The sequence below is a fragment of the Sciurus vulgaris genome (genome assembly GCF_902686455.1).
Source record: "Sciurus vulgaris genome assembly, chromosome: 10".
NCBI lineage: Eukaryota > Metazoa > Chordata > Mammalia > Rodentia > Sciuridae > Sciurus > Sciurus vulgaris.
The window spans coordinates 71,891,003-71,914,144 of record NC_136470.1 but is presented as its reverse complement, the minus strand read 5'-3'; the positions used below and the strand labels follow the sequence as shown (position 1 = coordinate 71,914,144).

The 23,142-nt window shown below is 33.1% G+C and overlaps 1 protein-coding gene across 5 annotated transcripts in view; it reads left to right on the top strand.

Annotated features, from left to right (window-relative positions):
- IQCB1 (IQ motif containing B1) overlaps positions 1 to 23,142 on the top strand; it is a 59,178-nt gene that overhangs the window by 115 nt on the left and 35,921 nt on the right. The window contains exons 2-7 of one of the 5 annotated variants that reach the window (XM_079155306.1): positions 453 to 536; positions 3,885 to 3,996; positions 4,225 to 4,387; positions 5,929 to 6,058; positions 15,025 to 15,118; positions 18,468 to 18,567. In XM_079155306.1, coding sequence (XP_079011432.1) covers positions 3,897 to 3,996; positions 4,225 to 4,387; positions 5,929 to 6,058; positions 15,025 to 15,118; positions 18,468 to 18,567 — 587 coding nt within the window. In that variant the 5' untranslated portion in view covers positions 453 to 536; positions 3,885 to 3,896. Of the gene's footprint in view, positions 545 to 3,884; positions 3,997 to 4,224; positions 4,388 to 5,928; positions 6,059 to 15,024; positions 15,119 to 18,467; positions 18,568 to 23,142 lie in introns of all 5 variants that reach the window. The other 4 variants (XM_079155305.1, XM_079155307.1, XM_079155304.1 and 1 more) reach the window with 4 other exon arrangements.

Below are 23,142 nucleotides of genomic sequence, written 5' to 3'. Positions count from 1 at the left end.
GGTGGTGGTGGCTGGGAACCGAGAGGGCCCCGGGATACCGGGATGTCCGGACGTCAGACCCCTGGACCCAGTGAACCTGCTTGTAGGACCTCTTAACGGGAGAATCGGGCAGCTCCACGCCCTCCCTGGAGATTTGGTGTGGAAACTGAGGCCCGAGGAGGGCGGTGTCAGGGTACAAGGCCTGGCGACTTGCCAAAGGACTGGTAGCGCCAAAGCCGTGTCTGGAATCTGGAGGAAAGGAGCGAAAGTGCTTGTTCGTGACTGGAAGCGACGCCGTTACCTTGGAAATCTCTTTGACCTTTTTAAGTACCAGAGGAAGTTCCCATTAGTATTAAGGCTAGAAGGATATATAGTAAGAAAAAAGAGGATTCGAAGTTAGAAACTGCAGGCATTTAGGATCAGTTGTAACTGGATTGCAGTGGATTTCTTTCTTTCATTTATTTCTATCACAGTGATTCATGGAGGCAGTAAAAGGACACGACTAGGGACACGTGATTTCCAAAGGATCAAGGCTGAAGCTCGAGCTGGTGGTTCTGGTAACTGGGTAACAGCATTAATAATTGATCAATAATTGGCATTCTTTTTCTCCGTTAGTGTTCATGAATTTATTGTAAAGATGAGAAAAGCATGTATTAGAGGAGAAGCACTCGATCGTTTACAAATGGTTGCTATAGCAGGTGGTTGATTTTTCAGGGTAATTATGTAATCAAACTATATACTCCCTTACGTACCTTCTTCCTTAGGCAGATTTGTCCATTTATTGTTCCAGATGGGTAGGTGAATGTGTCTCCCTCAGTCTGTTTGTCCAGCTTCTACCCTTTTAAGGTGAACTAAGACTCTTTCATATGGTATTTAAGTGCTCAGGTTTTAGAGCCAGAATCTCTGAGTTTGAACTCCAGCTTCATACTTACCAAACTGTCCCTATTAAGTACGCTTAGGGTAAGGGATGTGACTGAGTGATACAGGACTTGCCTAGCCTGTGCAAGGCCTTGGTTACCACCGGCAGCACTGAAAAGAAAAAAAATTATGAGTATGCTTATTTTTATAAATTATTATTTATAAATTAAATTAGGGGAAAAGAATACCTGTTCCTTATGATCCTTGACATGATTGAGTTAATACATGAAAGCAGTTGAAGATTTCATAGCACATAGTAAGCTCTCCAAGTGGTTATTAAGGCTCAGCTGTATTATCATATTTTAAGACTATCATTGTTGGCTGCCTTCTCTTCTAAATTTTGGATTTTTCTAGGAGGTAGGAATTGCTGTTTATTTTACTTTCAGATAAGAACACTGGTTAAGAGACTCTTACTCCTTTGACTTATTGTCTGAATTCTTAAAAATGTCATCTATTTAGCACTTAACATATTTTGTATGTGTAAGAAGTTTTATGTTTATTTTTATGTCTGTGTATGTATGTACACATACACACTTTTCTTTCCCAACCAGAATATTAGCAGGTAGTCTGCCCCATATGTGTCATCATAAACACTATGAATAGAAAAAACTGACCAGTGAATATAAAATATGCCTGGCCTCCCTCATACTCAAAGAAATGCAAATTAAAAGAGTATACCATTTGATATAAAATTAAGTAAAATATTTTAACGATTTGTATTTTGCCTAATAAGGGATGATTTTGATGCCTATATTATGGTCAACTCTTCCATATAAAGGATAGACCATAGCACCAGTTATGAATAATACTAGCTAAAAAACTGAGTTAGAAGTAGGTTATTTGGGACTATATTTTGTATTTTTTACTGTTTTACAAGGAAGGGAATATAATCAACATTGTAAATAACACCGTAGGCTTTGCAATCAGACTGATCTGATGTCTGCCACCATGTATTGGTGAAACCATGACAAGTTTCTCAACTTTCAAGTTTTATTTTTCTTATTTGTAAAATGGAAATGATTACAAGGTCTGTCTCAGAGTCTCATTGTGAGAATTAAATAAGATAATGCATTTAAAAGCACTTAGCATAGTGCTTAGGGTAAGGGATGTGACTCAGTAGATACTTAATATGTTAGTTTTTATTAATTAAAAGAAAGGGAAGGCTGGGTATGGTGGTGCATGCCTGTATACCAGCAACTTGTGAGGCTGAGGCAGGAGGATTAGAAGTTCAAGGCCAACTTCAGCAATTTTGCATGGTCCTAAGCAATTTAAGGAGACCCTGTCTCAAAAAAATAAATAAATAAAAGGGCTGAGGATGTAGCTCAGTTTAAAGGATCCCTGGGTTCAATCCCCAATACAAAAAAAAACAAAACAAAACTGGTAAGGAAAGATACTTTTCATTAAAGATGACATATTATGTTGAACTTCAAATACTTGATTTTTATATAAAAAACTTTTAGCAGCAATTTGAGATGTGGACTTTTAAAATTTTTAGAAGAATTGACTTATTCACTATAATCTAGAAATAATTTTTGGTTTTCTTATTACACAACATTCTGAGTCTTAGTGTGATGGAGATTCTGTGATAGCTACTAGTAAGGCTCTCGATATGTTTAGTCATATTCACAGCTGTGATTGACTCTAGGGGAGGGATATAGAGCTAATTCAGCCAAGGGGAAAAGAACATAGGGTGAAATCTGGAGGAAATCAGCTACAAACTTCCAAGAATCCTTTCCTGATGCAGTTACTTAAAATATAATTCTTCAAATAAAATTGTGACAATATCTTGAAGTATTGTCTACCAGGGAAGTTCACTAAACACTCATGTACCAATTTTTTATTGGAAGATGATCACTGCTAAGTTTTAAATGTTTGTCCCCCAAGGGTTCATGTGTTGAAAGGTTGGTCCTCTGTAGCAATGTTAGTAGGTGGTGGGAACTTTTAAGAGATTGACCTAGTGGAAAATAATTAGGTCATTGGGGTCCCTGCCCTCAGAAGGAATTGATGTAGATCTCTTGAGACCCTGGTTGGTTCTTGAGAGAGGGTTATTATAAAAGAGCAAACCTGACCCGTCTCCAGTCTATCTCCATCTCCATGTGATCTCTCTTTTTCACACACACTTATGCAGTGTTAAACATCTACATAAAGCACAACCATAGAAACAAAATGATGTCCCCATTTGTGTAAAATGAATCAAAATGCAGATGTAAAAAATAATTTTTTCTTTAAATCTGTCATGTGACACAGCCACAATGATGGGATTCGGGGGGCGGGGATTCGCCACTGCCAAGCCAATGCATAGCAGCATGCCCTTGAACTTCCAGAACTGTGAGCTAAGTAAACCTCTTTATTAAGTATTCAGACTCAGTTCATTAGAGTAATCGAAGATGGAAAATGAAGTCATGTAGATACCCTCTGCTAGCATGTACCAGAATTCCAGGACTCCAGAAGGAAATCAGGTGTTCAGCATAAACCACATTGTTTTTATAAACAGTTTAGGCACAGTGAGCTATTCTTCACATAGAATAGTAGAAACCCTTCTGATATCCACATTCAAAATGCCAGCCAAGGGACAACCTTGTAAGCAGACCTTTGAAAGAGTAGCTGTCTTAGGTGTGCCATATGAGCTCTTTACTGCACACTCAGTTTCTCATGTGTAAATTCTACTCCAGAACTATTATTTATATTAGAGAGAGTAAATGTAAAGCTCCAGGCACTGTTTCTGATTCAGTGAGATTATGAGATTACAATAAAAATACCTACTATAACTGTTACTTGTAAGGTATAGGGATCTAGAACTCTTTTAGATGTACATCAGTTAGAAGAACTAGTTTCCTATAAAGGAAGAAATGAAAAAAATCTAACACTTTTAAAATAAGGCAAGAAAAATGTTTTTATGTATATTAATCTTAAATTTCAAACATTATCTAGGGAATGAATATTGTATGGCTTTTCAACCTTTATTTTCTGATTCTGTTAAAATACAGGTGATATGTGAAATGAAGCCAACAGGTACAGACCCACGGATCTTATCTCTAGCTGCTGAGGTTGCAAAAAGCCCTGAACAGAATGTCCCTGTTATACTGTTGAAATTAAAAGGTAAGAAAAGGACCTTGTGATTTTTAAGACTTTTAAATAAAATCAGTTCTATTATTGGTTCAGTTTTAGCATTTGTTTCTGAATTGTCCAGAGAAATCTTAACACTATGATATGGCAATGATTTTTCCTTTATGATGTATTTTTAGTGATTGTTCAACAGATAAAAATATAAGTAGCTCTTGGATGTATTGAGCAAAAATAAGCATATCTTGTTTTCTTTTGCCTTAGAAATAATAAACAACACACCTTTAGGAAGCTCAGAGTTGAAGAAAATCAAACAAGATATATATTGTTATGACCTCATTCAATATTGCCTCCTGGTCCTTGGTCAGGATTGTTCTCGAATCCAGGGTGGATGGACTACAGTTTCCCAGCTTACACAGATATTAAGGTAAAATGAAGCAGTGAGTCAGCTTGTTCTTAGCAAATTTAGTATTTTGATTGTGATTTTCAACATTTACTTCTTTTTTTTTTTTATTTTCATTACAGGAATTGGATTATCCTATGATAGATTTTGATTATACTTTTATACTATATGTTATTCTTTGTTTATTATACTTGGGATTTTCTAAAACTTCCCTTCTAAGTTTCAGGAAACTGGTGATCATTTCTTAGGCTTACCACTAAATCACAAGTGGCTAATCTGTGCTTTATTGACTCAGGAATATTTGAAGAAATGAAGAAATAGAAAGGACTGCATCTGTTCTTGAGAAACTTACCATAGAGATTGGATGGCAGTCATGTAAATGTATGACACAAGCAGAATGAAATTGGTGCCAAAATGAAAGTTCGTGAGCAAAGTAGTATAGGAGAACAGATGCAGAAACTATTCATTTCACTTTGTATTTTGGAGCCTAACTTTCTAAACTGCTTACTCCTACTTTATTTCTAGATAAAGGCCAAATTCAAAGTATACAGTTGAAAATTTTAAAAATGTATATAATACTCTATTCTTGAGATTAATGATTTTCTTAAGTAATCTTTAATTACTTTGTTTTGATTAGATATGCTAGCTCATGATAGTACTAATTGAGCATAATTACATTTACTAACGTTCTCTATCAAAGTATGCACACTTAAGTAATTAATTTTAACAACTGAAGAGAAAATAAAAACTGATACATGTGAGCATTTGCCAGTTAGGCTTATAGCGGACTCAGTATGTAGTTTTTATTACTTCTTATAGTACGTTTTGTTGGAAAGACCCAAACAATAGTGCTCACTCATTAACCTACAACCCAGTCTTGGTCTGGGGACTCTTTTTGGTATTAGTCTATCCACAGATAACTTTTTTGAGACTTCTGAGTGTTCAACTCATATCCAGAGAGTGACTTTTATGTGAAATTTGAAGAAGATGACTTTCTCTCCTTTAATGTGTATTGTAACGTGTTCCTCCTAGAGTTAGGGTTTTGCTTGTTTTTCCTTCTAATATAAGGAATATGTAGGCAGATAATTGGCAGATTTTAGAAAAGTTGATCTGTTGGAAAGCAAAACTGGTATAAAATTAAGAGTATTTGATTTCCTTATCTGTCCCCCCCAAATTAATCCTGTGTTGGATATTTTTCAGCTGTTGGATGTCTAAAATGCTTCAATTAACAGAAATGTTATTCATGAATTAAGGTATTTTTATGACTTTTAGAGTGATTGAGGCCAATTCACCAAAAACTCAGCTCATTTCTTTTTATTGTGAGCCAAGTGTCTTTCATTTCCTGAATGACTGACATGTTGGTTTTTAGGATCTATGAATCCTGGACCTAAATACAGACAAGACCCACACTGTGACATACTTCTAGAAAGTTGTTAGACTAGTTTTCCAATATGTTTTTTTATTGACTTGGCAACAAAAGCAGAGATACTCATTAAGGCACAATGTCTATAAAAGAGCATTCAATTAATATTTATGATTAACATAAACTCACATTATTATTTAAGCCATTGCTGTGTGGACTTAGACCCCGGAGAAGATGCAGAGGAATTTTACAAGGAATTACTTCCATCAGCTGCAGAAAATTTTCTCGTTTTGGGGAGACGATTGCAAACGTGTTTCATCAATGCAGCTAAAGTATGTGTTTAAAAGTGTTTTGTGTTTATTGCCAAATCATTTTAATTACTGAGACTATGTCCATGTTATTTTCAAAGTGTGCAATATTTGACTGAAAGTGCAATTAGGGTAGAAGATTTAAACATTTTTTAAAATCACAATAAAAAATTATCTCTACTTTTGAAATTTTTTATATTCTAGCTAAGGCAATACTGTATGACTTTTGCTCAATTTTGGGCATAACTCATAGACACATATCCATATTGTCTTCCTAAAACATACTTTCTACCTCAATTATCTTGTCATTCCAGTCTATATGTGGAAGAAAGGTTGTTCTCTAGGCCTAGAACTTTTCTCAGTAGCTCCAGTGGTGAAGAATAATAAAAATGACCTTTCAAGTCTCTTCTCTAATCAAGACATTTCACTTCAAGCTTAGGAATCTTTTCAGTTTAACAAGTTTTTTTTTGTTTTTTTTGGTACATTGTGCTAGATGCTAAATGAACTCTTCTTTGACCCATAAATTTAGAAATACATTGCTCAATTCTATGTATTTGAAGATTTTCTGGTTAATTTATTGTTACCAATTGTTAATATAATTTTATTGTGGTCAGATAACATTATATAATTTTAATTCATTGGATTATTTTCAGACTTGTTTTGTGACTCTTTATATGCTTTATATTGGCTTATTTTTCCTTTTTGCACTTTAAAGATTTTGTACCATTGTCTTCTAGTATCTCCTGTTTCTGTTATACATTCAACCTTCATTTCTATTGTCACTCCCCTTTTTATAATATGCCCTTTTTATTTGTGGCTGCCTTTCAGACATTGCTATTTTCTTTGGTTTTCAGCAGTTTTTCTTTGATGAACATTAATGTGAATTTCTTTATATATATTTATCTTGCTTGGGGCTTACTGAACTTCATATATATTTATTCACATTAAGAAAATTTTCAGCCAATGTTTTTTCAAATTTTTTTTTTTCTCCTTATTCTCTTTCCTTTCTCTTGGGGATTCCAGCTTGTTAAGGCTCTGTTCATCTTGTTACTGTTGTTTACTTCAGTTTGGATTTCTGTTGGTCTTCCTTCAAATTCACTGACTCTGTATTCTGAGATGTCTAATCTGTTAAAATTCCTGCCTAGTGAATTTTTGTTTCATGTATTATATTGTTTAGTTCTGTGATTTCTTCTTGTTTCTCTTTTAGAGTTTTCATAATAGGTGGAATTCTCTGTTTCTTTGCCTATCATACCCATCTTTTCTTAAAGATTCTTTATCATATTTATTGAAAAGTTCTTGTTTACAAATCTAATACCTAGATCACTTGAGAGTGTTTCTATTAACTGTCTTTTCTCTTTATGCTGGTTCAGATTTTTCTGCTTCTCATGTGTAATTGTTTTTTGTTTTATAGTGAACACTGTGACTGATACATTATAGAAATGCTATTTTCTTGTGAAAATTCTTGAGAGCAACTAAATTCTGGCAGATTGGTTGTTTATAGATCCTTGGTTTTAGCTTTTCTCAGGGTAGAGTTACTCTAGTTTTGTGATTAGAGTATTGCCTTTAGTCTGGTTTATAGTACTTACTTCTTAGATCTGCTCCTTTAGTTTAAAAGTTGTTAATTCAGATTATCTAACTAGGAAGAAGTTGAACTCCAAACTTTGTATACCCATCACTGAGTGGATGATGAAATTGCTGTTAATTTGTTTCAAACTTCCCCTGGACTCCTGGGAGTCTCTTCTCACACATGTACAGTATAGAAATCAAGAATTCAATGGAAATTTATAAATAGATTTTAGATCTCCCTGCTTTGTGGCTCACTTGATTCCAAGATGTTCTGGCATCCCCAAACTTCAACTTCTGATTCTTCAGCCTAATTCTACAGTAGTTGTTTTTGTTTTTAATTGACACAAAATTTACATATTTATGAGGTGCCATGTGATGTTTTAATACACATATGTGTTGTATAATGTTTAAATCAGGGTGCATATCTGTCTACTCAAACATTCATTATTTCTTTATGGTGAAAACATTCAAAATTCAGTTTTCTAGCTTTTTGAAATACATAGCACATTATCATTATCTATAATCACCGTATTGTGTCATAGAACACCAGAACTTATTTCTCTTATCTAAATATAACAACTTTTTCCCCATTTCTCTCTTCTTGCTATGCTTCCCAGATTCTGGCAACCACTCTTCCACTCAACTTCTCTGAGATTTTTTTTTTTTTTTTTTTTAAGATTCCACGTGAGTGAGATCATGCAGTGTTTGTCTTTCTGTGCCAGGCTTCACTTAACATGATGACATTGAGTTCTAGCCATATTGTTGCAAATGACAGAATTTTGTCCTTTTTATGACTGAATAGTATTCCATTCTATATATGAACCACATTTTTTTATTCATTCACCAGATTCTGATTTTTGTTTCTTGGTAGTAGGGATTGAACTCATGGGCACTTTACCATTGAACTACATCCCATCCCTTTTTTGTTCGTTGTTTGTAGAGACAGGGTTTTGCAAAGTTGGTGAAGCTTAGCCTTAAACTTTTGCTTCTTCTGCCATAGCCTCCCAAGTTGCTGGGGTTACAGGCATGCACACTGCACCAAATTATTCATTCAAGAGTTGATAGACTTGTAGTCTGTTTCCATTTCTTGGCTATTGTGAATAGTGCTACAATGAATTATGGGAATACTGCTTTCTCATTGACCTCCTGATTTCATTTCCTTTGTATAAATATCTACTAGTGGAGTTATTGGATCATATGGTAGTTGTATTTTTAATTTTTTGAGGAACCTTCATACTCTTTTCCATAATAGTTTTACTAATTTACATTCCCACCCACAATGTTTAAGGGTTCCCTTTTTACCACATTCTTGCCAGCACTTTCATCTTCTGGATAACAGCCATTCTAGCTAGCCAGGCAGTAAGTCCTTGTGGTTTTGATTGGCATTTCCCTAATGATTAGTGATGTTGAGCATTTCATGTACCTGTTGGCCATTTGTATGTCTTCCTTTGAGAAATGTCCTTTTAGTCCATTGCTCATTTTGTAATCAGTTTTTGTTTGTTTGTAGTTGGTTGGTTTTGTTTTGGTTTTTTGCCATTAAATATTTTGAGTTCCTTATGTATCCTGGATATTAACCCCTTGTCAGACGTTTAGCTTGCAAATATTTTCTCCCATTCTGTAGGTTGTCTTTTAACTCTGTTGATAGTTTCCTTTGCTGTGCAGAGGGTTTTTAGTTTGATATAGTCCTGTTTGTCAATTTTTGCTTGTTATTTGTTACTCTTTTGGAGTCTTAGCCAAAAAATTCTTACCCATTCCAGTGTCCTAAAGCATTTCTCTATATTGTCATCTAGTAGTTTCATAGCTTCAGGTCTTAACATTTAAGTCTTTTATATCCATTTCAAGGTGATTTTTGTATATGATGAGATACAGGTGTCTTAATTCTTCCGCATGCAGATACTTAGATTTCCTGGTACCCTTTATTGAAGAATCTGTCCTTTCTCCAGTGTGCATTCTTGACAATTTTATTTTAAATCAGTCAACTGTGGATTTATTCTGGGATACCTATTCTGTTCTGTTGGTCTATATGACTTTATACCTATTCCATGCTGCTTTGGTTACTATCCTCTTATATATTTGAGGTCAGCTTTGTTCATTTTTACTCAGGATTGCTTTGGTTATTTGAGGGTCGTGTGTGTGTATGTGTGTGTGTGTGAATTTTAAGATTTTTTTTTTAGTTCTGTGAAGAATGACGGTGTTAGATTATAGCTCGTTTGAACCCCTTTCCTTGTGATTTTGTTTACAGTCGTTTCCCTTTGTTACACAAACACTGGTAAATACTCTTAACAGAAAAGCCAGTGTATTAGGGTTCTCCTGAGAAACAGGACAAATAGGAGCCACCTTCCTCCCACTCTCCTTCCCTTTCTTCTTGGGGGGTGGGGGAGCAGAGGCAGTGGGAATTGGCAAATGGGGAAGCTGACAAGTCCCAGTATCTGTAGTTGGGTGGTGGCATAGTTCCAGTCTGAGTTCAAAAGCCTGAGAACCAATAGAGCTGATGGCCTAGTGCCAATCTAAAGGCTAGCAGTCTCAAGACTCAGGAAGAAACAGTGTTTCACTTTATGTCTGGCTGGCTCATAAGAAGCCAGGCAAGAGAAATTTCCTGTTATTTGAAGGAGAATTAGCTTTTTTGTTCTTTTTAGGCCCTGAACTCATATTACTCAGTCTAAAACATTAAATATTAAACTTATCCAAAAGTACTCTTGCAAACACACCCAGAATAGTGTTTTGGTGAAATATCTGGGTACCCCATGACCAGTGAAGTTGAAACATAAATTAACCATCACTCAAGATAAATTTGTATCTCAGCCAATATGTTTTCTTTCAGGTCACATCAATGTGTCTTTGTTTTCTCTTTAGGATCTTCAGAATATTGCTTTTTACATTTTTTCCATAATTTATAATTTTGGTCAACAAAAGCATGGGCTAGCAAATTATGGTCTGTAAGCCAAATCTACTCCGTTTTTATAAAATAAACTTGATTGAAACACAACTCCATCCATTTGTTTATATATTACCCATGGCTGTGTTCACTCTACAACAGTAAATTTCAGTTGTTTGCAACACTGAATGCAACACCTAAAATATTATCTGGCCTATACCTAATAGAAAAGTTTTATAAAGGGAAAGAGGAGTAGCAAATGTGAAGAAGATTGTTTAGAAAGAAAGCTTAAGGAACCAATGGTATTTGACCAATATATCTGGAAAGAATGAGTAAGGTTTGGAAGTATGAGAACATAGGAGAAAGGGACAAGACTAGAACAGAAAAATTAAGTATGGCTATATTTGAATTCCTGTACAGATACTTACAGACTTAAATTTATTACTCTGATCTTTCTGTAAGATTAAAAGGTAAAGTAAAGTTGGACAAGATTGCAAACGGCATAGAATTTCAGAGAAAAGAGTTTGAACTTGAATCTACAAATAGTAGAAAAGGCTTTTGAGAAGGCATGAGTGTGCTGGATAAGAAAGCATTTTGGATTATTTCAGTAACTTAGAACTAAGGTGATAATGCCTTGATTCTTTGGACAAAGAGAATTAAATGAGGTATTATGAAAGAAACATTGAAAGAATATAAAAGATAATATCAGACACTGCTTTTAAATGGATCATGTATATCATTTTAGAGGTAAATCTAAGCTGACTTCAAGGTTTTAAGGCCGCATAGATGTTTAACAGAAATAGGAAACCAGATATAGAAACAACATGAGAAATTGGGTGCAGTGGCACATGCTCATAATCACATCACCTCAGGAGGTTGAGGCAGGAGGATCTCTAGTTCAAAGCCAGTTTCAGCAAAAGTGAGGCACTAAGCAACTCAATGAGACCCTGTCTCTAAATAAAATACAAAATAGGACTGGGGATGTGGCTCAGTGATTGAGTGCCCCTGAGTTCAATCTTTGGTACCCACCCCCCAAAAAGAAAAGAAAGTACGTGAGAAAAACAACATAATTCCTTTGAAGTTAGTTGAATTTTTCAAGTGGAAATGTCCAAGTTAAAAATATGAAATCAAGGTTTGATTGAAAGGACATGTCAGGACTGTGGCTATAGTTTGGAAAAGGCTTACATGAATGCTTGTTAAAACTTTGGGAAAGAGAGCAATAGAGGATGAACTCTCTTAGACATTTTAGAGTTAATATCCAGTGGCCATGTCCAGAGCCGTAGGGATGCCTGAGATAGATGGAGTGTATTTGTGCAAAGAGAGGAACCGTGGCTCTGTGTGCTAGATGGGTGGAGAAAATCCACAAATCAGAAGTTAAGAAGGCTGTTTTTTATTTCCTCATATATTTGTCACCTTAAAGATATGAATTTTTTAGGTGCTCTGCCCAAAATTCAAATAATTTAAATTTATTAACAACATCTATTTTTATGGCTTTATAGTCTGTCCCTGCACAGTCCGATTTGGTAGCCACTAACCCTCTACTAATTAAGCACTTAATGCCCCTTTGTTGAGGAACCGAGTTTTTATTTTATTGATTTTAATTATTTTAAATTTTAAAAGTTGTGATTAATTAGTAAGCTTAGGTTTGGAACATCTGAAAAGCATATCTACTTTTTCCAGTTTTTAAATTTTTAAAAATCTTTAAATACACATTAAGTATTTCCAATGGGAATTTAGCATCCAGAATGAGATCTGCTATAAGTTTAAAATACAGATTTCAAGAAATTAATGGCAAAAATAAATCTTTATATTGATTTCATGCTAAAATGCTAATATTTTAAATTTGTTTGGCTAAATAAAACATTGTTACCATTTTATCCACCTGTTTTTACTTTTTAAAAGTTTTGCTAATAGAAATTTTTTTAGAACTTTTTTAAATTATCTAGATAACTCACATATTTCTGTTGGACAACAATGAGCTGTGTAGATCTGGATTATAAGTAAATCATAACAAAATTTTGGCATGATAGTCCTTTCAGTTATATTCTTTCTTTTAAAAGAAAAATATAATTAATAAGCATTATCATTTAATATGGACATCATAAATGAGCATCAGAGAAGATATGAGTAACTCGATTCTCTGTGGTGCTTATTCCATTCTTCATTATCAAGTTTTAAATATAATTCTCTAGCTTTAAGTGAGTTTTCCTCATTGTAAATCCCTTCTTATAAAAGTTGCTGTTTGCTTCCAGCCTCAAAGTCTACATGTTTGGCTCTATATACCTTTGGGACTATTGCTGCATCAAAGTTTGAGAAAATTCACTACTTTTATGAATTATGGAGAGAGAGAACTTAGCCATTATCTTAGTTAACTCAGGATGTTTTAACAAAATAGACTCAGTGGCTTTAAAAAACAAGACATTTATTTCTCACAGTTCTAGAGTTCAGGGAGTCCAAGAGCAAGGTACTGACAGATTCATTTACTAGTGGGACCCATTTCCTGGCTTCCAGATGGTCACCATCTCTCTGTATTGGTCACCATCTCTCTGTATGTTCTCCTGACTTTGTGTGTGTGTGTGTGTGTGTGTGTGTGTGTGTGTGTGTGTTGTCTCATTTCTCTTCCTCCTCTTACAGGGGCACTAAATCCATCAAGAGGGCACCACACTCAGAACTTCATCCCCTTCCGGTTATCATCATATTGGGGGTTAGGGCTTCAACATATGAATTTTGGGGAACACAGTCTGTAATAGTCAACATGTTATATTAGGTTCCATTTTGATTTGATTATATGAAGAATAAACCAAGAAATTCCCAGGCTAATAATATAGGTATATGAAATACCTAAATTTTGAATCTAAAAATTCAAAATCTAAAATCTTTGCTGCTCAAAGTTTCAGATTTCAGATTTTTAGAATAGGTTTGCTCAACCTGTAATAGACATTATTTTTATGTTATTTCCTTCCATTATAACTAGATATTTCTGATTCTTCTCACTTATAGTCCTTTAATATTAATATTTCCTGTTTATTATTGCATTTGTATAGAGATAAAAAGGTGCATTAATAAGTTCATCAAAGGCATTAACTCAGCTACAGAAAAAATATGGCCACTTGACTATAAGGCACAATTAAAACAGGGTGTTAAAAAGGACATAGTGAAAACTTGAAAATTTCTTTATTAATTCTGTCTACCTAGGAGCTTCCCAACCATATTTTTTAAAAACTTGATACTTCGTAGGTAGTAGATTTGAGAATTACTATGTCTTTTATGATGTGTCTTTGGGTGAAAATGGCAAAGGCAGTTTACTGAACCAAAGGAATTCTTAGATCTAATGTAACATTTCTTATGTTTTACTGTTTTTTTTAAAGAGGGAGGTTTGTTGTTCTATTTATGTTAGCAAATGCTTGTTTACTGAGCACTTATCTAACTTTGTCCTAGAATAATGAGAAGACAATACTTAACATTATCACAGAGAATAATCATGGCTATCATAAATTTTTACTCTTGTCATCACTTTTTTGATACAGTACAAACATTCAGAATGTGTTTAAAGTTAATGCCCTTTGTAAGACTTTCCTTGAAAGTTACATGGCCAAGCCACACATGGTGACACACACATGTAATCCCAGCTAATTGGGCTGCTGAGGCAGGAAGGTCACAAGTTCAAGGCCAGCCTGTTTCAAAACAAAAAATGGCCAGAGAATGTAGCTCAGTAGTAAAAAACCCAGGGGGAATGGGGAAAACAATTCCAATGCATTCTGTCTGGAGGTATTAAAGAGCATCACTTTGTGAGACTCTGAGGTCAATCCCCAGTCCTGCAAAAAAAAAAAAAAAAAAAAAAAAGTTGTGGGGCCAATAAAAGACAAAAATTTTCAGTGGAATCAGTGTTTCTTATTTTTCCATTGTAAAATGCTGATCTAGACTAATATCTCACCTTACTTTCCAGAATGGAAAAAACAAACAAAAAACATTGTTATTTGTTCATTGAATAAATATTGATTGAACATTCACTATGTATTGAAACATTGAGTTATAACAGGGAACTAAATGACTCTGTCTCTGCCCTCATAAAAACTGGAACTGAAAAGTACTATTAATAATGCCTTACATACTGACATCTTTATTTGCATATTGCAGTGGTTTTCAACCTGGCTGCATAACCACCAATTCATCCACCTAACTGTAAAAGGTACAGGTGTCCAGACTTTATTTTTGGTGATTCAAGTATATTTGGGCTTAAGCCTATGTATGGTTGTATTTAAAAAGCTCACAGGTGATTCTGATGCATAACAATTGTTGTGTATCAACTTGTACTTTTGTACTACGTATTTTGTTTTATTTAATCTAGATAAGAGCCATTTATAGTAGGTAGAATAAGGATTACTATAACATACTATAACCACAAATTTTATAGTTAAGAAATTAAGGATTACAATACCATGTAATTCTTAGATCCAAAAACTGAGTCTTCTAACTCCCCAAAGAAGTTATTTTTTAAAAAATGAAACTAATTACAAAATTGAAAGCTGGGTTTGTCTTTTGTATGAAGGGTGAAGAGAAAGATGAAATACTGCACTTTTTCCAAATTGTGACTGATTCTCTCTTCTGGCTATTAGGAGGCCATGTTCAACTCATACAGAATGGTAAGAGAAAAGATTTTAATGTAACTGACAGCAATTGTAGAGTCAGTTACTAACAGTTTTATCTGTATCTTTTCTAAAAATAAATACCTCATAAATAATACAGATAACCATAGTAAAGTGACACCATGTTGAAATAATCCCATAATTTAAAGTCATTTGGATATTCCAGCTTTAAATAGTTCAAATTGACAATGTGAATATTATACTCAAGGTAATATTGCTAAAATATAACTTTCTCCTTAGTTTTTTTTTTCTATTTAGCAAATCTGACATAAGGATTAATCAAGGAAAAAGAAATTATTTTAAAGATTACTGTTAGTGTTTTAGATCTACTGTAAGACAAAGCTCTATGTACAGAGTAATCTGTGATTTAACTCACAGCCTCAGTGAGAGTAAACTTATATAATGATATTTTACTGAACTTCAAAGTTATATGATATTTCTGTTTACTTTGAGAACTATAAATGTGGGCTAGTTTTATGTTGTTTTCTTAAGACTAAGAAAGTATTTCTTAAGTGATAATCATGGCACAGTTCCTACTCTTGAAAAATTTCATTTAACAAATGTGATACTACAAGAATACATTGTTTTTTCATTTTTTTGTTTTATTTTAGGAAGTAATACTTGAACTGAAATCTTTTTTTAATTGGCTTTTTTCCTTCAGACTATAGTACACATTGAGTAATACAGTTCTATAAGTATTGTTAAGAAAAACATAATCCTATTCTATTTCCCAAAGGCATCTACCTTAATAAAGTATAACTAATACTTTGGGTAGTTGTATGTATATAGCTGAGTAATATGCCTAAATAATTTTTAGCATTATTTTCCAGTATGAAACAAATATCATTATAAGTTCCCAGTTTAAATAACTATTTAACCAAAAATATAAAGTACTTAGGACTGTGGTATAATGATCTAATAAAAATTGAGAGAATACTTGAATAATTTTAGAAATATGCCATATTCCATTTTGAAACTAGGTTTGGAACCCAATTAAATGATTGTAAATTCATATGCAAAAATAAATGAGTACTTTGAAAATGGGGTTTCCTACAACCTTTTCACTCTACATGGAATAACCTGGAGAAATGACTGACTATAGGTCTGGGGTAGGAAATATACAAAGATAAACCCACAAGGCTCTAAAATACCAAATGGAAAGGAAGCTGTCAAAATCAATTAGAATTTTGTGAAAAGTACTCAGGAGCCAACATAAAGGAAATTTGAACAGTAATAAAGATAATAACAACAATTGATTGAAACACACCAAATTCATTAGCAAAACTTTTTTTAAAAATCACCATTGGAGTCTGCTAGGGAACTAATTCATGTTTTAAAACTATCTTACATAAAGATGAGAAAAAAATTTCTCTATCTAAAAGTATTCCAGTCTATGGCCATTCCACCCCTGAACATGTCCAGTCTTGTCTAGAAGTAGTCAAAGTAATAAGTGAAAATGTGTGATAGGATAGCACCCATTTTGCAGTCTTTTGTGATTTAATAGATTTGGAGGTTGATAGCTATGGTTGTCATTCAGTGCCTCCTAATGGATGATAGCATCACAGATTAAGTGTATGTGCCAGAAATTCAAACCTGAGTCATTTCAGTCCTCTAACTCCAACCATTAATGTGTAAGAAATAAATTATAGCTTTGGAATGTATTCAACAAAACTAGACTGAGAAGTTCATAGAACAATTGACACAGTTTATTCAACAAATAAATTGTAAGGAAAATAAACAAGAAGAATCTGTAGGTTGAAATAAATTTGAAAGATAGCCAATCACAATTCATGAATCTCATTTGAACATTGAAACAAACTTAAAAATTCACAAAATGACTAGAAGTTGAGATACTTGACTGGCTATTTGATGAAATTAAGAGATAATTAGGTGAGATAATGGTTATGTTTTATTGCTTAGCAATTAATATCTTTTGGGAACTTATATTGAAATGTTGATGGATAAAATAATTTGATGTCTTGGATTTGTTTCAAAATAAAATGAGAGTGGATGGTTGAGTAGGTAAAATAAGTTTCACCATGAGTTGATCATTGTTAAAGCTGATTGACTCGTTTGTGGGTATATTATACTCTCTTATATGCTTTCATGTATGTTTGAAACTTCCATTGTAAAAAGTTTAAGTAAATAAATGGGCACAGTGTCAATTTTTATTTGGAACAGAAGTGGCAGTAAGGTAGGACTTATTCTACCAAATAGTTTTCTGACTATTGAAAAACAGAATAGGAGCTCCAAAAATAAGTTATATAATGATATATTATAAGTTAAATATCATAAAAATAAAATGGAATCACTGTTTAGTGAGTTAAAATAAATAGCTAAATAACAAATTTTTCCAGTGGAGAAAAAAGAATCATATACATACTGCATACTATGTGATTTCAGTGAATTCAAAGTTAATTTTAGAGTTATTAATAAACCCTTTAAATAAATAAAAATGGAAAATATACTTATTCTAACCACAAAGAATTTTTTAACTTGACAGAACATAAAAAACCAGAGAAATATGTAATACTAGTAGAATTATTTTTAAGTTGTTAAATATTTGAAAAACTGGTGTGTAGTGAAATATTGAACCATATAAAACAGGAATTAGTATGGGAAAGAATTCAAATCTCTTCCCTCAGAAGATAGAAAGGGGAGTTAAGTTGTTTTATTTAGAAGCTAAAGTTATGTCCCATAGAGCCAGCTTGCTAACATACCTGATTTTATTTTACTTTTCTGCTCAGCTGTGGAGAAGGGGAGGAAAGATAGATAGATAGATAGATAGATAGATAGATAGATAGATAGATAGATAGATAGATAGATAGATGACATTTACTGGGAATGTCCTTTTCTAGGACATTTTGTATTAGCTTTTGTGAAAGCTACTTATTTCTAGTTTTATAGATGAAGAAATTGAGGTTCTGAGAGGTTAAGCAACTTGCATAAGCATCCAGTGCCAATTCTTCATAATTGCTCCTCAGACTTAAAAATTATAAAGCAGTAAAAACATTTTTGTATTTAAATTAATTCACTGAAATTCATTGCTAGAAAAAGGTTTTCAAATTTAGAACATATTATTTTATGTTCAGTTTAAAGAGAGGTACTAATAAAGTCATTACTATTTATAGATGCTATCTTGAGTATAATAACTGTTCATGAAAATAGAACGACTTTATTTATGACTATTTAAGTACATCTGCCTGCATCTTAAAATCTTTATTGTAGAGGACAAAAAGCCAGGAAATTCAGCAAAACTTCTCATGCTTTGATTTGATTTTAAAAAGACAAAATCCCACTTGTGTTATTATAGAATCTTTAATCATTCTTTCTTTTCTTCTTTTAGTATTACAAAGTGACCATTTCTTACACTTACTGCAAACTGACAATGTTCAAATAGGATCTATAGTCATGACTCTGCTACAGAATATACTACAGATCAACAGGTGACTTGATTTTATATGTTACTGATTTTTTTCATTTTTTGATCAGTAGCACTACCAATTTTATTCCAGTTTTGCTAAAATCAATTGCATTTGACTTATATGTGATACTTAAGCTCTATTACCATTGTCTTCCAGAAAAAAATTAATGTAAAATATTATAAAAAATTAGAAATTTATTATCAAATTGCTATCAGAGCTTAAGAAGATCTTACCCAAATCTCAGGCTTAGAAAAGAAAATTAGAGTGATATCTAAAAGAAAAATATTGGGATCACAATAAAAAAATGCTTATTTAAAAAGCAACAAGCTCAGTACTGTGATAAGTACTAAAGAAACATATAAAAAAGTACTAGTTCCTCAAATAAAAATGAAAAGGCAGAATATACACAATTGAAATCATTCTTTCAGTTAAGTGTAAATTAAGCAGCTAGTATGTGCCAAGTACTATGTCTGTCTTTGCGTTATAAAGTTGATTAAGACTCAGAACTTATTTCCAAAGAGCTGATAGTAGAGTGGAAGAGATAGTAGACACATGAACCTAATTACATTGTAATGTGTTGTGTTGCAATATTAAATTTATGCACAAATGTTAGAGGAGCTTCTGACCCATACTGAGAGGGGATGCTTCCTAAAGAAGATAACACCTAAGGTGAAAATTTAAGGATGATAAATTGGTCAGGGAAGACAAGGAGAAAGCAGTGCTTATGTAGAAGTTATAACATGCAAAAGCATAGAGATAAGAAACACACTGAGAGTGAAAAGTAGGACAGATCATTTGTTGGGACAAATCAAAGTTCAGTATCAGAGGTGGATAGCAAAAGGTTAAGGCTTGAAAAATTTATATCCTGTGGTAAGTAAATTAAGTCTTAACCTAGAGGTAGTTGGGATCATTGAAGATTTTTTAAGTAGATGAAAATGGTCAGATTACATTTTAGTTGTGTTACTCTGGTCTCTATTGGAAGAAAAATAAGTGGAACAAAACTCTAGACAAAGATGGCAACTAGAGGAAACAATCTCAAAAATGCAGGTGAAGTAATGAAATCTTGGTCTTGGACACTGATACCTGGGGAATGGATTTTAGAAAATAATGGATTAAACTCATCAAGACTTCACATCCACTTTTTATTAAGATGGAATAATATGAATGGATTTACCCTCTCAGTAAAAAAAAAAAAAAAAAAAAAAAAGACATCAGTTTTCAAGCAACTGAACATCAGTCAACTAATTAGTTAAGGTGAGATCAGAGGAAAAAAATGAGGTTGTATTAGTCAGATTTCTATCACTTTAACAAAATACCTGAGACAATCAACTTATAGAAAGAAAAGGATGATTTTTGCTTACAGTTTTGAAGGCTCTACTTTGTGATCACTTGACCCCATGACTTTGAGCCTGTGGTGAGGCAGCACGTCATGGAGAGAGCACATCATGGCCAAAAAGTAAGAGAGAGAAGAAGGGGCCAGGGACCCACAACCTTCTTCAAGAAGGTGTCCCTAAAGACCTAAGCACCTGCCAGTAGGCATCATCTCTCAAAAGTTCTAGCACCTTCTAATAATGCCACCATGGAGACTGAGCCTTTAATACATGAACCTTTCAGGGACATTCAAGACATAGTATTGAGACAGTTTCTAGGCAGTGGGATAGGGAAGGGTATCCTATCCAGACTCAGGTGACAACAGACAGAGCTGAGAATACAAGAAGAACTAGAGTTCATAAGACAGAATATCAGAAAAGAAAGCTACCAGAGATTGGCAGAGTTCCTTTCAAGTCAAGTGTGAGGTAGAAATACTGGTCACATATGTGTAAAGAGAAAGAAAGAAACTACCCAATGTCAGGGAAAGCAATAATTCAAAAGGATTAAAAGGAACAGTTCTAGGAGCTTCACAGATCTGGAAATAGTGCCTATCACCAAAAGCCAAACTGGAAAACCTCATAAATACTGGAGCATTAGGTAGGGTATCCAAGGTTTCACCCTGGTAGCGTGAAGTAGCACCAAACTGAGCACTATTTCAGATCATTCAAATCAATCATAAAATCAAAGCCTAAAAAGATCAAACTGTCTCAAAGGATCTTAACTGCACATGGCTATTGAAACTATTCTGCAGTGTAAAATCTTTTTCCCCCCATTGGAAGGCATACAGATCCTGGAAATATAACAGAAGTGATTATGATCACTTAAATTTAACTTTAAAAGCATTAGTAAATTCCACATGTGTCATCATAGAATATTTGTTTTGATCACTCTTTTTTTTCTCTTTAGTTCTATAAAGTGATCATTTCTTGCATTTACTGCAAACTTTTCCCCACATCATTTTTTTATTATCATTGTGTTTGGTGAGCTTTTTGAATCTTGCAAGTTTACAAATTTTCATCAAAGTTAGAAAAATTTCAGCCATTATTTCTTCAAATATTTTTTGACCCTACTATCTCTATTGTCTCCTTTCAATATTCACCTATTTGGTGCTACTTGAAGTTGTTCCACAGCTCAGTGATAAGCTGTGGAAAAAAGTTCCACATCAAAGCATATCATCATCAAAGGACTCATTCAAAGGAAAAAGAAAATCTTAAAAAGCAACCAGAAGGAAAAAAAATATTAGATAGAACAATGATAATGACAGCCACTTTCTCTTCAGAAACAATACAAACTAAAAGATAGTTGGGCAACATTTTAAAGTATTGAAAGGTGAAAAAAAACCCTATCAAACTAGAACTTTATACACAGCAGAAAGATATTTCAAAAACAAGGCAAAATAATTTTTGAGACATCACCAGTAGACCCACACTAAAAGAAATGTTTAAGAAAATGCTCTACACAAAGGAATGAAGAGTATCAAAAGTGGTGATTACATAGGTAAATATATAAAATTACTTTTCTTATTGCATCCCAATAATATTATCCATAATATATTTGCCTAAACAATAATAATAATGTTTTTTGGGGTTGTAACATATGTATCAGTAGAATGTATTACAACAGTAGCATAAAGGCTTAGAGCAGTATTTTATCATAAGTCTCATATACTATGACAGTCATAAATGTCCTTTGAGGGTAGACTCAGTAGTTGAAATATACTGTGAGCTTTGAAGCAACCAATAAAATAACAAAGGATTATGGCTAAAAAGCTAACAAAAGCAATAAAAACAAATCACAAAAAAATTTGTAATCCAAAAGAAGGCAGTTGGAAAAAAAAAGGAGAAAGTGAATAAAGGACAGATGTGACAGGTAAAAATCATGCAGCAGATTTAAACCTGCCTATACTAGATGTAAATGTTTGTAGACCCCAAATTAAAAGACAGAGATTGACAGCTTGGATTTTTTAAATGGGAACTATTTCACCATTAACAGAAAGGCTCTTAAAGACAAAAGTAATTCAAAATAAAAGAATGAAAAAAGATATACCATGCTAATGCTAGTCAAAAGAATACTTATGCAATCATAAGAAAATCAGTTCATCAAAAAGATGTTTATTGACCTAATGGCTGAATTTCAAAATATATGAGCCAAAATTAATAGAATTATAAGGAGAAATAAATCCTCAGTTAGAGTAAAAGATAGCAGTATGCCCTTCTCAATAATTGATATAATAAGTAGACAGAAAATTAGTAAGACCATAGAAGATTTGAACAACATTAACCAACTTGACCTAATTGACACTGATAGCACATTCTATCAAACAATAGTGGAATGCATACTCCTTTCAAATGCAGTGGACTTTTACCCCCCATCTTCCCAAAAAAGGCCATTCTAGAACATAAAAGAAGTCTCAATTAACTTAAAAGAATTTAAGTAATTCAAAGTATGTTCTCTGTCTTCAGTGGAATTAAGTTAGAAATTAGTACCCAGTCTATCTCTGAAACTTCCCCAAATATGAGGGAAATAATGACATATCTAAAGAACTCACAAGACAATGGGGAATAAATTATAAATTAATTAATTAGAAATTATTTGTAGATGAATTGTTATGAAACCAAAATGAGAATTTCTCAGAATGATCTCAATTTAAATAGTACTTAGGGGAAATATTGTATTGTTCATGCCTATATTAGAAAGGAAAAATCTTAAATGATTAACCTCAGTTTCTAGTTTAAGAAACTAGAAGAAAGGAAAATTAAACTTTAAACTGACAAAAGAAAATGATAATGATTGAAACAAAAATCCATAAAATAGTAAGTAATAGAGAAAATAAATGAAACCATAAACTGGTTCTTGAGAAGATCAATGAAATTAATAAACCTATACCAAGAACAAGCATGAAATAAAAAGATTTGAAAGACACAAACTACCAAAATTCACTTAAGCCTTAGGTAACTATAAAGTAAATTCAATTAATAGCTAAAAACCTCCTCACCAAGAATACGCCAGGTCTTCTTCACCGGTAAATTCTACCAAACACTTCAGGAAGAAATTATCTTAAGTAAACTCATCAAGAAAATTGAAGATAATGAAATATTTTCCAACTCATTCTATGAGGTTAGCATTACCTTGACATCAAAACCAGACAAAGACACTAATCAGTATACTTATGTACATATATGTAAGCATTCTGAATAAAATTTTAGCATATGAAATCCAGCACTA